Source organism: Girardinichthys multiradiatus, chromosome 4 (assembly GCF_021462225.1).
Source record: "Girardinichthys multiradiatus isolate DD_20200921_A chromosome 4, DD_fGirMul_XY1, whole genome shotgun sequence".
NCBI classification, from domain to species: Eukaryota; Metazoa; Chordata; class Actinopteri; order Cyprinodontiformes; family Goodeidae; genus Girardinichthys; species Girardinichthys multiradiatus.
The window spans coordinates 32,400,035-32,416,307 of record NC_061797.1 but is presented as its reverse complement, the minus strand read 5'-3'; the positions used below and the strand labels follow the sequence as shown (position 1 = coordinate 32,416,307).

Genomic DNA, 16,273 nt, shown 5'->3' with positions numbered 1-16,273 from the left:
GATCTATGTCTTAATCCATCGTTTAAGAAATACATCTAGAATACTATTCGCTTTGTAGAAATTGGTTATCCTTCAATGGCAGTGTGTAATTAAAATTTATGCACTAACATTTTGTCTTTATTCATGTTATCTTTTAAACTTAGTTTCTATTACTATATCCCATAGTGTCTATATTATTATTTATTTACTGAAAAATAACTGTTTAAAATGAAATAAAAGAAAACTTCATTTAGGGTAGTAATTAGCGTAGTGTTCCTCAGGCTAGCAGTAATGCAGCTAACTCCCATCACCTCCGCTGAAAATGCTGAACACAGATCATTTGTTTGACAGCTCCAGCCACCTTAAGGCAAGAACCTCCTTGAGCATATGAACCAGCTCATTAATTCTTCTTGCTATTGGCTAAGGCTTTACCCTGACACTGTAAAAGAAAACACTTACCAGGCTAAATTTACCTACAAATGTCAACCAATACAATACTTGACCACATTCACTTATATTTACTTGACCTCTGCAGAAAAAAAGCTAAGTTGTTGGGAAAAAACAAAACAGGGATGTAGAGGAATTGTTACGAAAATAGAAGTGGCAGGAGAACATGCGAGGGGGAGTCAGACACAGAGATAGAGGAGGGGTGGCAGATGCTGACATGTTGATTTATGAGCTGCAGGGCTTTTCATTAACCATACTGAGTTTTACAGAAAAAAAAGGGGGTGGGTAAGAGAAACAGAGTAACAGAGGAAAGAAAGACAGGAAAATACAAAAATTGGGTAGGCAATGAGAGGAAATGAGAGGGGGAGGAACGTGTAAAGGGAAATTAAATTTAGCAGAGTAATGGTACCAATACTGTCATACCATTTCATACTGTCCTTCTCCATATTTGTGCTTTCCATCACAGCCACACATTCAAACAGGCTGTATCTACATGCAGAGTTGTCTGCTTTGACTGGCAGCACTTGTAAAGATAGAACACTACATCACCTTTGCCCATTTCCTTGGCATTCCTGCCACCTGCAGACCTGTCACCATCCATCTGTGAAAATGTCACAGGCTGCCAAATATAAGCTTGAGCAGTTCAAGCACGGACAATTCACCTTTTCTTTAACAGCTTTGAGATGGCAATAAACAGTGTTTCACAACGAAATACTTCAAGCTTTAAAAGTTGCCACTAATATTTAAAAAAAGCAATTCCCCCCAAAATATATTCATCATTGTTTGCTAGCAAATCACCATCTTTAATCACTATTTTATGGTTCATTTCAGCTCTTAAATTTGCAAAAACATGCCTGAATTCTCCAAAAACAACATGGACTCTGTTTCATTAAACCATTGGCCCAAAACCATGCACACTTTTACACGGGACAATACAAAAGACTATGTAATGTTTTAAGCATAGCAATGAATTGTTAGTTCAAAAAGAACATACTCAGCATTGTTATGAATGGGCCTTCAGATACTTTTGAGCAGGGTTTGTGACTGTTACAGCTCCACCCTCTCAATCTCCTTATCTTGCAATACTCATTTAGAATTAATTCTCTCCAGCTGTTGTGTTTTTGCTGTCCTTCTGATTGTGATATCACAGGTTTATGATTATATTCTAATCCATGAAAAAATTTAACATATGGATTAAGATTGAAGGAAAAAAAATGAACGGTAACATGATAGGAATTTTATCATGTAATGAAGATGACAAATTAGCAAAGGAAATACTGTTGGCAAAGCCGCAGTATGTTATTTTGGTCCAGGTGTGACTTTGATCATGTTCTTTTTCATTTCGATATAGTGCCTCTAACAGTCACGTACACATTCACACAAAGCTTGCACACCGAATTGGAGATTTGTAGATTTTAGAAATGTGTTGCACCAAAACGTCTTTATGTAAATAAAAAAAAGAAAGTCACTTTTTACTATAGCAGGAGAGATCCTCTTGTGTAATACTTAAGTGTAGTCCTTAGTGTTTTTCACAGCTGCTGGACAGGAATTTAAAATGTAAAGGGTTACAGTGAGTACATTAAATGCAGAGCACTGTCATATGCTGGTTTTCATTAGGTCTTATGGTTTGGGAAGGTGTCACAGAGTACGTCAGAAGAAATAGCCTGAAGGGAAATACAAACCTGTCTGTTAGATGCCAGCTGCTGCATTGTAGTATGTGGCATCAGTAGCCCTGGGGGGCTGTGTGGTGTGACTTTTGAAACCCTGGTGTTTGTGCTGAAGGGAACTATCATTATGGCGGGTCAGCGATTTCTTGGATTGACAACATATAGTGAGGAAACTTTTTAAGAAGAACTGGAGTCTGAATTATAAATAAAATGATGTGTTGTTGTTTTCATGTGAAAGTTACAGTTGAATCTAAAACCAGATCAACTTTCTTGCATTAAAAGAAAGATGTAATTTTGAGGTTAGCTGTTTAATAGTCATTGATGCATTAAATATCTTGCATTCTGGAGTAGCTTGCAGCTCAAATAAGTCTACACAAACTAAACATCTCCATGTACACTGGTTGCTTATTAAGTCCTATTAAGTACTTCTTAAATAATTATTCTAAAAGACTATATTATCCACATGAAGGCTATTGATTGAGCTTTTAACCAACCTCTGGAATAATAAAGGGGTATGACCCTAACAAACACTGCTCAGAACAGACCTTATAAAGTTAATAATAACAATAAACAAATAAACATTCATCATGTGATATATTTGAATATTAATTTAAACTGAAATATCATTGTGAAAACTAAGTCAAATAAATGCATATATATCATACACATATTTATCATTTCTAATAATAAATTGTTCTTAACAATAAAATATTAATTGCAGGAACCACCATCTTGGGGCTGTGAACTTTCAAATGTCTAAATTTTGTTCCTAAAACCTAAATCCTGTTATCATTTGGTAGGTATGGTCCCCCAAATTACCCCCCTGTCAAACACCAATGTGGAAGGCATATAATCCAAATCCTTATGTTGTCAGTCATGCATTAAAATGCTGGTCAGGTACTTTGTTCTGCTTTAATTCTTCTGTTATGCCAAGCTGGATGCTAGAAATAACACAACTTGAATCTCGAGAGAGCCAGCAAATGTTCTCTTTTAAGGGTGTTCTGTATTTTTCTGTTGAGATCAAATATACAGAGGGAAATAAGTCTATATACAAAACTACTGAGACATTCTCTAAAAAGGCACTTTAGGCTGTAAAAGTTAATATTTTCAGAAATCCTATACAAATTTCAATACCTTTGTTGCAAGCCGAAAGTGGTTTTATTTTCTGAAGTAAACAGAAAGGTCATAATGACCTTTGATGTTTTTAATTTTGATGTTCTGAATTTTTATTAGTGTTACTATATAACTGTAGCTATTATGAGACAAAATACTTTTTATTTTTGTTTGAAAACCTGACTAATGTGCGGTTAACTTTTTTTTTTTTTTCATTTTTAGAAGCTGTAACCCAACAGTTAGTCGCAGTAGTTGTGTGTTTAATTTGGCTATTCAAAGCATAAAAAGAGAATATTTCAGGATAAGGAAACTATGGTTGATCTTAAAGTATCAAACAGCTAATGGATAACTTATGAGCAAAATGTGAAAGATCATTGTGTGAGTACTTATAACACTGATTTAGTCTTTTGTCAGGTAAGATTAAGTTATATACAGTTTTATTGAGGCTGAATTTATGGTGTGTTACTACCTTTTTTGGGTCATAGTTCATTTTTACAACTCTTTCAGTTTACAACTAATAACCATTATTTAGCAGCTAATGATTGGTTAATCTGTTTAGGCTCATTTAAAGTATCCCCAAAAACACTACTTTTTGACTGTACTTGTTTTTACTGTAGCAAACAAAAATCAAAGAAAGTATCCAGTAGATTTGACATGGAATGCAGTGCACACACTCTGATGCAAGCCTAAGCAAAGTGACTCCAACTCATTGTTTATTAATGTGGCACAACACTTTTCCTGTGTTTCGATTGACAGGTGTATGATGGAGAGAACACTTCATCCCGTCTTCTCAGCAACTTTACACTTGATGGAATGATGGGTCGGGTCATCAACAGTACATCCAATCACTTATGGCTGGAGTTCAACAGCAATGCCTCTGGAACGGATCAGGGTTTTCGCCTCACTTACACAAGTGAGTTATTTGATATCATGACATTTCACTAAAATTAGCGCAATGCTACTTTTATTTATTTTCAGTTTTGCACAAAAACGTCCTTGCCTAAGATATTTTTAATTGCAATCCATAATGTTAAAAAGGCTGTTGGAATACCCTGTTGGACAAATCCTGGATCAGCTTTGTGTAACTGTCAAGTGAACCTGAGTGCTAGTGTACATTACTGAATAAACCTGATGTGATGCGCTACATAATTATTTTAGAATAAATACACAGTTGTTAATTTCATATGACAACTAAATGAAAGAAAAAACTGTGGTTTTCCACTCTGTTTTGGGTTTCTAATTTAACAATCCTTGGAAAAAGAAAGCAGGACATAAATGCTTTAAACAGGCTCTCGTTCTCACAAACACACTCATGCACACACTCATTTAAATAGCCTTAAAAAGAACCCGTTAAAAACCTACAAGCAAAGAGGCTATTAAAGGAACATTTATCTGCAAGTCATTTAAAGTAGGTGAGAATGACACGTTGGAGTGGTGGTTCAGCTGAAAGAGCGGGACAAACAAATGAGGGTAAATGGTATATGGATATTATAGTTGCTCTGTAAGTCAGTAAAACCATTAAACTGCCCTCAATCTGCAAGTCATTATACTGAAGAAGGTGACATATTCCTCAGAGTTTCTGCTTTTACAGAAGAGTTGGTCCGTGGATAAGAGTGATTGATAGATTAAGGTTAAAACATACAAAAGGAGAGAGAAGTAAGAAGGTTCAATAATACCCAATGTTAAAGCCTATTTTAATATAGCAATAAGAAATGACAGAACAGCTATACAAGACAATAACAAGAAAGGTTAACAGAAGTGAAATGTATCTGTTTAATGGATACAGAATCACATTGACATTTGCAGACACCCTTTTAAACTTGTAAAAAGTTGCTTGTTGTGTAAGAGGTTGCGTTGAAGGGCTGTCTGGATCATTTCTTGTTGTTTGCATGACTTTCACGGACAAAACCCTAAGAATAGTTTTGCTTAACATCTTAAGCTATTTACTTCTATTTAAAGAAAGCAAGAAACAACCGTCCTCTCTGTGTTGGTGTTAGTCCATGGATGTCGGTGAAGATTTGGACCCGAAATAGCAAAATGGCTAGCATATGTGAATTTTATGCTTATTGTTATTGCTATTGTGCATGCAGTGCTGGTATGTTACGGCAACTTCAGCTTCCCATATGGGAGGAAGAATGTTCTTTTTGATACAACAATGAAAAATAGTCAGTGATGCTGAAAGGCGTTTGTTTCTCTTTGTGATATAGGAAATTACAAAGATTTTTCTCTGTTTTGATGAACATGAAGTTGTAGTGCATCTGGATTTACTATTTAATGTATTTCCACATACATTTTCTTTGATTCCATTTTTTTAAATATACACACAATAGTGACTGGTGCTACTTACATGCAGCTGATCTCAGAAATGTACACACCATAATTCATATGGCAGTTTTTTTAATGTGAATAACATAGAAAAATATACATTAAATTTAGATTTGTTTGCCTATGCAAACAAGCTGAAAGTGGAGAAATAAAAATAAAGAACTAAAATAATGTGGTTGTACAGTACAGACCAAAGGTTTGGACACACCTTCTCATTCAAAGAGTTGTCTTTATTTTCATGACTTTGACTATTGTAGCTTCACACTGAAGGCATCAAAACTATGAATTAACACATGTGGAATTATATACTGAACAAAAAAGTGTGAAACAACTGAAAATATGTCTTATATTCTAGGTTCTTCAAAGTAGCCACCTTTTGCTTTGATTACTGCTCAACACACTCTTGGCATTCTGTTGATGAGCTTCAAAAGGTAGTCACCTGAAATGGTTTTCCAACAGTCTTGAAGAAGTTCCCAGAGATGCTTAGCACTTGTTGGCCCTTTTGCCTTCACTCTGCGGTCCAGCTCACCCCAAACCATCTCGATTGGGTTCAGGTCCGGTGACTTTGGAGGCCAGGTCATCTGGCGCAGCACCCCATCACTCTCCTTCTTGGTCAAATAGCCCTTACACAGCCTGGAGGTGTGTTTGGGGTCATTGTCCTGTTGAAAAATAAATGATGGTCCAACTAAATGCAAACCGGATGGAATAGCATGCCGCTGCAAGATGCTGTGGTAGACATGCTGGTTCAGTATGCCTCCAATTTTGAATAAATTCCCAACAGTGTCACCAGCAAAGCAGCCTCAGACCATCACACCTCCTCCATGCTTCACGGTGGGAACCAGGCATGTAGAGTCCATCCGTTCACCTCTTCTGTGCCGCACAAAGACACGGTGGTTGGGACCAAAGATCTCAAACTTGGACTCATCAGACCAAAGCACAGATTTCCACTGGTCTAATGTCCATTCCTTGTGTTCTTTAGCCCAAACAAGTCTCTTCTGCTTGTTGCCTGTCCTCAGCAGTGGTTTCCTAGCAGCTATTTTACCATGAAGGCCTGATTCACACAGTCTCCTCTTAACAGTTGTTCTAGAGATGTGTCGGCTGCTAGAACTCTGTGTGGCATTGACCTGTTCTCTAATCTGAGCTGCTGTTAACCTGCGATTTCTGAGGCTGGTGACTTGGATGAACTTATAAATCCCACTTCAACTTCAGCTTTCTAACACACACACAAAGGTTTTGGACATTGTAACTCCATAGCATGATGCTGCCACTACTATGTGTCATTGTGTGTATGTTCTTTTGTCTTTGTGCCAAACAAATCTTTTAGAATTGTTGTTTAATCAGACATAACTTTGGTTTAATCAGACCAAAAAATATTTTTCAACAAGGTTTTGGGAGACTTTAGCCAGACCTGGATATTTTTCATGGAAGAAGCATTTTCTGTCATGGAGTTCTATTTCAGACATATGGAGAATACAACTGCCTGTGTTCACATGTAAAAAGCAACCAATAATCATTGACAATTCCCACAGCTTCATCAGTACTGCTGTTGGCCTTTTGCGAGCTTCCCTGACCAGTTTCCATCTTCTCTTTTTATTAGTTTTGGAGTAAAGGTCCAGTTTTTGTAATGTTTGCCGCTGTGTCTTGGTATACACACAATAATGCAGAATTTTTGGTGCCTTTCTCCTGATACGTATATTTAAAAACATTCTGATCTGTTAAATGTCTCTGCAAACTATGATTTTCATTAACAAATGCTAATGAACAAAAGTTATGAAACTTTATTACATACAGAACTTTATTTTAGGTTAATTAAATTTGCTGTAATTGATATTAGATGTGAACTTATGAAGACTAAATGCTGGAAATGAATTAAAAGGTGCTTCATCAAACTACTAGTTTAAGGATGTTAATGAGTATGCAATCAGGTTATTGCATCTTTTTTCTTTTTCCATATTTCTCTCTTAAACATTTTTTAATCTTTCAGTAGAATTATACATGATATAGGTTATCTCACATTAACACTGAAAAATTCTAAAATCGTTTAGCATGGTCTCAGTTTTTTTAGTAACAAGTAACAATAACATTTACCTGGGGTGTTTACACTTTTAAGAACAACTGTATCTTTGATTAAAGCAAGAAACATTTTAATCTTTAAATGTTAAAATGAATCATATAAGTAGAGCACCTTAAAATTCTCAGCACATTTAATCCGTCTGTCTTTAGACATATTAATGTTTTCAATTTCAGAAACTGTGCTAGAAGTGAATGTACTCAGCAAGAGATCGCAGTGACCTTATGATGTACCAACATTTTTGGTCGTGAAAACCTGAACAGTACGTGGTTGTCTCTGTCATCCTTTATGTGTACCTCTGCATATGTGTCTCTTTTTAGGTTTTGACCTGGTTCGCTGTGAGGAGCCGGGGGTTCCCAGTTATGGATATAAGATCCAGGATGATGGTCATTATGCCAACACGTTCGTCCTGTACTCCTGCAACCCTGGGTATACCCTCCATGGCAGCAGTACTCTTACCTGTCTAAGTGGTGATAGGCGTGTCTGGGACAAACCTCTTCCTTCCTGTATTGGTTAGTATGCCAGCAAATGCATAGACATCCTTGCACATGAATAATTCAATGCTACAGCAATTTAATTATTAACCTCTGGGCAGTTTTTGTGTAGTTTAATAAAAACTGAAGCAATGATAGTAACTAGATTCAGTTTGTAGGCTGCAGCACAATGACTCAAAAAATAGAGTGAGTAGACAAATGTGTGAGTCAACACAGGTGAAGACTTTCAAAATAGCTTGTGGGGACTGATTCAACACTGTGGCAAATATTTGTAGTGGTGCTACCACAACTCCTTTGCATAAAAATGGGTCTCTCTGCTTCATCTGTGAACACAAGACTATCTACTTTTTGACAATAAGTTGTTCTACAGTCAACATTTGGTCCCCTGTTGATTGTGTAAAGGTTGCTCTTTTGAATTGTCCAACAGTCTGTAATTTTTATGGTTGTTTCATTCTCAAGTAGATGGAAAAATGACCTAAAATCAAAAAAAGGAAAAAAAAACCAACGCGTTACGTAAAAGTTAAAGTATAATTTGCATGTCACTGTGTGAAATAGGTATTTGATGATCTAACAAACATGACAGAATACTTGGTGGAAATCTTGTAAAGGTTTTCATACCTGTTGAATTGTTTCACATTTTGTGTTATACAACCCCAAATTTCACTGTGAGATTTTTTTTTCTATTGAGATTTTATATGATGAACCAACACCAAATGGTGCATAACTGTGAAGTCGGAAGAGAAAGGATACATGGTTACCAAATGTCTTTTTATTTTTATTTTTTTTTACAAATGGTTTTGTTATAAGTATAGTTTGCATAGGTATTTAGCATCCCTAAGTCAATACTTTGAGAACCATCTTCATAGCTACAGGTCTTTTGTGGGGTATTACTCTACTAGCTTTATGCATAAAGCCAGAAATGTTGGCAATCTTTCTTTGCAAAACAGCTTCTGTCACGCCCAGGTTTCACACTGGAAATGGTGTTTTCAGAGTGGTGTGCGGTGTTAGTGTTGGCTATACAAATCTTTTTGCGTATAGGCCAGAAAGTAATATTTTGGTCTCATCTGACTATGACTGCAAATATACCCTGTATAGTTTGTTGCAAACTGCATGCAAAAAGAAACCTTGTATCTCTAAATATGTAACTTTTCAGAAAATAAAAAAAATCTTGCTTCTAGATGTAAATTCAGACAATTCAGTCAAGGTTGCATTGTCCTTTCTGTACTTCACAGGATAATTACCAAAAGTTGATCAGCAGAGTTAATTATTACAAATATCCTCACTTCTACCTGACAAATACGAAATGGGATCTGGTATGCCTTTCTTTTAACAACAGCTATGTTCTTGCCATTCTTTCATAAAGACTAGATTTGTGGAGTACACAACCAATGGTTTTCAAGGAATGTATTCTCACACCTGAGCTGTGGATATCTACAACCCCTCCAGATTTGTAAGGGCCCTTTTGGCTGCTTCTCTGATTGTTGCCCTCCTTGCTGAGCTTGATAGACAGCCATGTTTTCATTGGTTTGCGGTTGTGCTATTTCCATTCTGAGATAAAGGATGATATATCCAGCTAAACTAGTGTATGGATACGGTGAACATTTTCATATTATGAAAAACCTAAATTCATTAAGTTATGATGATAGTACGATAACATTTTTTTTAATATTTTGAAGATGGTTAAAATTTGAAAAAATATATACAACACACTAAGTAAAGGCTTACAATCAACACAACTGCAGCAGGTATGCAGAATATTCATATACATTTAAGGATTTTTCTATATGTAGATTCAGGTTTAGTTGGCAAATATCTGCACTCGATTATGCTTCGAGGAGTATTGAAAACATAGATATCCTCAGAAGGACTACACGATCGAGGCACGTGACGTTGCCCGGTATGGCGGAGCCGGGGTCCCACCCTGGAGCCAGGCCTGGGGTCGCCAAGCGGAGCAGGAGATTGGTCCGCATTGCCGGCACTAAGTTGGACCTGTCCAAGGTGCATGTTGGACTCCGGCAGGGCTGCCCTTTGTCACCGGTCCTGTTCACAACTTTTATGGACAGGATTTCTAGACGCAGCCAAGGGCCGGAGGGGATCTGGTTTGGGGACCAGTGGATTATGTCTCTTCTTTTTGCGGATGACATGGTCCTGCTGGCCCCCTCTAGCCAAGACTTAGAGCGTGCGCTGGGGCAGTTCGCAGCCGAGTGTGAAGCAGCTGGGATGAAGATCAGCTCCTCCAAGTCCGATTCCATGGTTCTCAACCAGAAAAGTGTGGTTTGTCCTCTTCAGGTTGGAGGAGAGTTCCTGCCTCCAGTGGAGGAGCTCGAGTATCTCGGGGTCTTGTTCACGAGCGAGGGAAGAATGGAGCGGGAGATCGACAGACGGATTGGTGCGGCTGCCGCAGTAATGGGGGCACTGTGCCAGTCCGTTGTTGTGAAAAGAGAGCTGAGCCGAAAAGCGAAGCTCTAGATTTACCGGTCAGTCTACGTTCCTACCCTCACCTATGGCCATGAACTTTGGGTCATCACTGAAAGAACGAGATCCCAGATACAAGCAGCTGAAATGAGCTTCCTTCGTAGGGTTCCCAGGCACTCCCTTAGCGATAGGGGGAGGAGCTCAGCCATCCAAGAGGGGCTCGGAGTAGAGCCGCTGCTCCTCCACATCAAGAGGAGCCAGTTGAGGTGGCTAGGGCATCTATATCGGACGCCTTTCTCGGGAGGTGTTCCAGGCACGACCCACCGGGAGGAGGCCCAGGGGACGGCCCAGGACACACTGGAGGGACTATGTCTCTTGGCTGGCCTGGGAACGCCTTGGGCTCCCCCTGGAGGAGCTGGAGTCTGCTGCCCCCACGGCCCTGTCTCAGATAAAGCGGAAGACGATGAGTACGAGTACAAGTATTGAAAACAATTCAGGGGCTTGATACTGGGAAATCACGTTGCATGATTATGAACTGGTGAATGGTATATGGAGTTTTGGCTTCAGAATGTCCAGTTGGCCAGTCAGATCCCACATCAATGACTCTATTGGTGCCCTTGTCAGCATTTGGTAAATTGCATCGCCAAATTTTTTCTACCAACATTTTAATCCATTAAGTAATTGTGTATTAATTCAAATTAATCCAGAAATCCAGAAATAGTTACTTTGTATACTTTTTTAATAAACACAATTTTCTGGAAGAATTTCTGCTAGGCTGTACAGGCTTATAAGGCAATATGTGCAATGCAGAAACATTGCACATATTGCAAATCAAACCTTGTACCAGATCACCTGTGCTTTGAAGGGTGGGACCAAGCTGAAAGTTGTTGCTAATAGCAACTAGCGGGATGTGCATCTGTTTATTTATGGACTGAAAGTGTTAAAATAACAATGAATTGGGAGTTTTATTGGATGAGATTTAAACTGTGTTTGTCACTCAGTTTATCATTATTTTCTGTTGCTGTGACCAGCAGGCACCAGTGGATCTGCATATGCATGTGATCTCTAACTCTTTTCTGATTGCAGTTTTTGGTTTCTGGACCAGACTTAGTGTATATTTTTTCCTCTTCCGATAACTATACATTCCATTTTATATCTGATTTAAAGGACAAAAGAGATAACTATTTTTCCTTTATTGTTTTAAATCAACAGTGACTGAGACAAACCCATATAGGGGTGAAATGATTCCTATATGTCTGTTTATGTGTTTTAATGAATACATCAGTATGTTTTTAGCCTATTTTGTGTAATTCTCTGCCTTTGTTTGTGCGTCATGCCCAGAGTAATGCAATATAAATTGGTTGTTATAGATTATAGTGCAGTAATTATGGTGGAACTCACTCAAAAACACATGACACACATACATGAAACCTGGTCTGTACAAAACAGTTTTCTTATCAGCAGGGATCTCCTGGCTCAGTGAGCAACCATGGGTACTGTGTACTACCACAATAATTTTGAATCTGCTTGCAGCCTTCGATTCTGCTTCTTAGTATCCCCCCGACCCCTTTGCCTTTAGTTAAAAATTACTAAAGAATAAGATAAGACTCAAATCTCTCTTGTGGTTAATGCAGCAATATAAAGATTCTTATGGGATAACAGCAACCAAAGTTTTTCGCTAAACTTGAAAGTAAAAAACCAAAGTAAATCTAACGATTCAAGCATTTGTAAATGTGATTACAATGTAACCTAACCATCACACCTTCATTGTATTTGCAGCAAAGTAGTAAATTGGCCTCTTTTCGAAATGAAGCATCATGGTGATAGGGTTTAAACTACAGCCAAAAAAGATAATAAAATTAAGACTGCAGAACATCGTAAAGCCATAGTGTTAGACCCTATAATAAATGTATGCTAAACTTAGACACGCAACTAACAAAAAAAAAAAAAAAAAAGAAAAAACAGACCTAAACATTGTGATATATTCACTGGCCACTTTATTAGGTTTCACCTTGCTAGTAAAGGTTTGGTCACCATTTTGCCTTCCGAACTTCCTTAATTCTTCATTGCATTGATTCAAGAAGGTTTTGCAAATCCTAAAGGTGTTTAGTTGGATTAAGATCTGGTGACTGTGGAGGCCACTGGAGCACAGTGAACTCATTATCATACTCAAGACACCAGTTTGAGACAACTTGAGCTTTATGATATGGTGCATTATCCTGCAGGAAGGCACCATCAAAAGAGAGATAAACTGTAGTCATGAAGGGATGGACATGGTTAGCAACAATAGTCAAGTAGGCTGTTTAAACATTGCTCTGTTTGTAATTCAATTCAATTCAGCTTTATTTATATAGCGCCAATTCACAACACATGCCGTCTCAAGGCACTTCACAAAGGGTCTGGAATGGTGTAGGGTTTTTGGGGAGGTAAGAATAAACTACTGAGTGTTAGTTTTGCCATTTTAGAATGGGCTATGTGTACGGGTACTAAGTGAAATAATAAACTGATAAGATTTGTCCATCTAGAGCCCACTGGTGGCCATTGTTATACTAAAAACCACAAGGATTGAGGGTACCCGTCTCTGTCAGACTGATTATAACCATTGGAAAAGAGAAGGGGTCGCACAGGTAGCAGAAATGGAGAGTGTGTTCGCACCTCAACCATAACAGAGCCGGTTTAGGCTAAACCTCACTCCCCCTTACTCCGTCCAACAGGGAGGGAGGAAGGCAGAGGTAAAAATAATTGGAGTGTTGTTTCCTGTCGCATTGTGTGAAAGGTGGGTAACTTTAAAATGGGCTAAGACAATTCAATCGAATAATATAGATTTCAAGTCAGATACATACATTTCAATTAATCCTAACCATTGAACAGTGCAGCCAGATTCAGTTATTTATTCAAATTGGATAAAAAGTTTTTCTATCTAAGGAAACCCAGCAGATTGCATCGAGTCAGTGACTTGTAGCATTCCTTCCTCCCGGATGAGCATGTAGAGACAGTGGACAGTCACTGGCGTTGACTTTGAAGCAATCACTCATACTGTGCATGCATGTAGTGACAGTGGAGAGGAAAAACTCCCTTTTAACAGGAAGAAACCTCCAGCTGAACCAGGCTCAGTGTGAGCAGTCATCTGCCACGACCGACTGGGGGTTTGAGAGAACAGAGCAGATACACAAAAAGAACACAGAAGCACTGATCTAGGAGTACTTTCTATGGGAAGAAAAAGTAAATGTTAATGGATGTAGCTCCTTTAGTCGTTTCATCTGGAAAGGAAGAACAGATAAACTCTGAGCCAGTTTTCAAGGTTAGAGTCTGAAAGAAAGGACATAGAGTTAGTCACAGTAGAAGCTCAGTCAGTAGCTATGTCTAGGAGAGAGAAAGGGTTAAACACTGAAAGACAGGGCCATGTGGATCATCAGTAGAGGGTGAGCATTAAGTTGTTGCCAGCAGAAGCTTGGACGATGCCCCCTCCAGAAAGGTGTCACAGGTAGACACAGAGTCAGGCCAGGTGTAGCTTCTAGGAAGAGAAAAGAGAGAGAACATAAAGTTAAAAGCTGAAATAACAGCAAATAATGAAAAATTGCAGAGTAGTGTGAGAATGTAGCGAAGAGGCTGAGAGTGGTCATTATGTCCTCCAGCAGCCTAAGCCTATAGCAGCATAACTACAGAGATAGCTCAGGATAACCAAAGCCACCCTAACTATAAGCTTTATCAAAAAGGAAAGTTTTAAGCCTAGCCTTAAAAGTAGGACTAAAACTGGGAGCTGGTTCCACAGGAGAGGAGCCTGATAACTAAAGGATCTGCCTCCCATTCTACTTCTAGAGACTCTAGGAACCACCAGTAAACCTGCAGTCTGAGAACGAAGTGCACTGTTAGGAACATATGGAACAATCAGATCTCTGATGTATGATGGAGCTAGATCATTAAGGGGTTTATATGTGAGGAGGATCATTTTAAATGCTATTCTGGATTTAACAGGGAGCCAATAAAGGGAAGCTAAAATAGGAGAAATATGATCTCTCTTTTTATTTTTTATCAGAACGTTTGCTGCAGCATTGTGAATTAGCAGAAGGCTTTTAACTGCATTTTGTGGACATCCTGATAGTAAAGAATTGCAATAGTCCAGCCTTGAAGTAACAAATGCATGGACTAGTTTTTCAGCGTCACTTCTGGACAGGATATTTCTAATTTTGGCAATGTTCCGGAGGTGAAAGAAGGAAAGCCTAGAAACCTGTTTAATATGGGATTTAAATGACATGTCCTGGTCAAAAATAACACCAAGGTTTTTTACTTTATTACCGGAGGTCAATTTAATGCCATTCAGGTTAAGCGATTGACTAAGCAGTTTCTTTTTTAAAGACTCCGGTCCAAAGACGACAACTTCTGTCTTGTCTGAATTTAGAAGCAGAAAATTTAAAGTCATCCAAGTTTTTATGTCTTCAAGACATGCTTGTAGTCTATCTAACTGGTTGGGCTCATCAGAATTTATGGATAAGTAAAGCTGAGTATCATCAGCGTAACAGTGAAAATGTATCCTGCCTGATAATTTGACCTATTGGAAGCATATATATAGTAGAGAATTGGCCCAAGTACTGAACCCTGTGGTACTCCACAATTAACCCTGGAGTTTAAAGATGATTTACAGGTCCTTCTCAAAATATTAGCATATTGTGATAAAGTTCATTATTTTCCATAATGTAATGATGAAAATTTAACATTCATATAATTTAGATTCATTGCACACTAACTGAAATATTTCAGGTCTTTTATTGTCTTAATACGGATGATTGTGGCATACAGCTCATGAAAACTCAAAATTCCTGTATATAAGGGGATCGAAGTTTGCCAAAAATATTTTCCACACAAACACAATGACAAGACAACTACCAGCCTGAACTGTTAAGATCTGGCAGGATGAATCTATGCATACCCTACCATCTGTATGATGCAGCTAAAATCGAGACTCATCTAACCAAGCAACGTTTACTAATCTGTTCTTGTCAATCTTGGTGAGTTAGTTTGGTTTTGAGCCTCAGTTTCCTTTTTGAAAGTGACAGGAGGGGCCTCTTTACTGCCTTGTAAGCCTGTACAGCATCTGTGTCAAAGGTCCGTATGTGTTGTGCTCAGAGATTATATTCCAAAAAACCTTGCTGTAACAAATGGATTCTTGAGCTACTGTTGCCTTTCTATCAACTCAAACCAGTCTGCTCATCAACCTCTGGCTTATTTGCTCTTTGTGTTTACAAGTAATTGTTTTCTATTTTTTCAGGATAATTTTGGCAAATTGAAAATGTACATTTATGTAAAACACTTGTTTTTTGTTGTTAAGGTATTATGTATTTTCTTTAGATAATTTTTAACTCAAAAATAACTTCTCTGTGTGCTGTACTTTTAGCGGAGTGTGGAGGTCACATAACTGGGGCAGTGTCTGGAAGGATTCTTTCCCCTGGATACCCTGCTCCATATGACAACAACCTCCACTGTACCTGGACCGTAGAGGCGGACACAGGCAAGACTATCAGGTAAATATAAATCATACTTTATCAACCATCATCTGCAAACTTGACATCGTGTTTCAAAGAAAACTGAGTAATGGTGGAATAATTAATGAAAGAATGAGTGCCAAGGATTTTTAAGCAAGTGATTTAACTGCTGGGTTGCTTGATTCTGCCTCCTGGCTGTTCACAGTCAGCCAGGCTAAGAAGGTAAAAAACTAACAAGATTGTCAGTAAATTTTATATTCACTAACAAGAAAGAAATGTTTA

At 38.1% G+C, this 16,273-nt stretch overlaps 1 protein-coding gene across 1 annotated transcript in view; it reads left to right on the top strand.

The window, feature by feature from the left end:
- Positions 1–16,273, top strand: part of LOC124866622 (CUB and sushi domain-containing protein 1-like) — a 436,935-nt gene that overhangs the window by 275,555 nt on the left and 145,107 nt on the right. Inside the window, exons 25-27 of the mRNA XM_047362500.1 lie at positions 3,963–4,119; positions 7,923–8,114; positions 15,904–16,030. Of these exons, the coding sequence (XP_047218456.1) occupies positions 3,963–4,119; positions 7,923–8,114; positions 15,904–16,030 (476 nt within the window). The remainder of the gene's footprint in view (positions 1–3,962; positions 4,120–7,922; positions 8,115–15,903; positions 16,031–16,273) is intronic.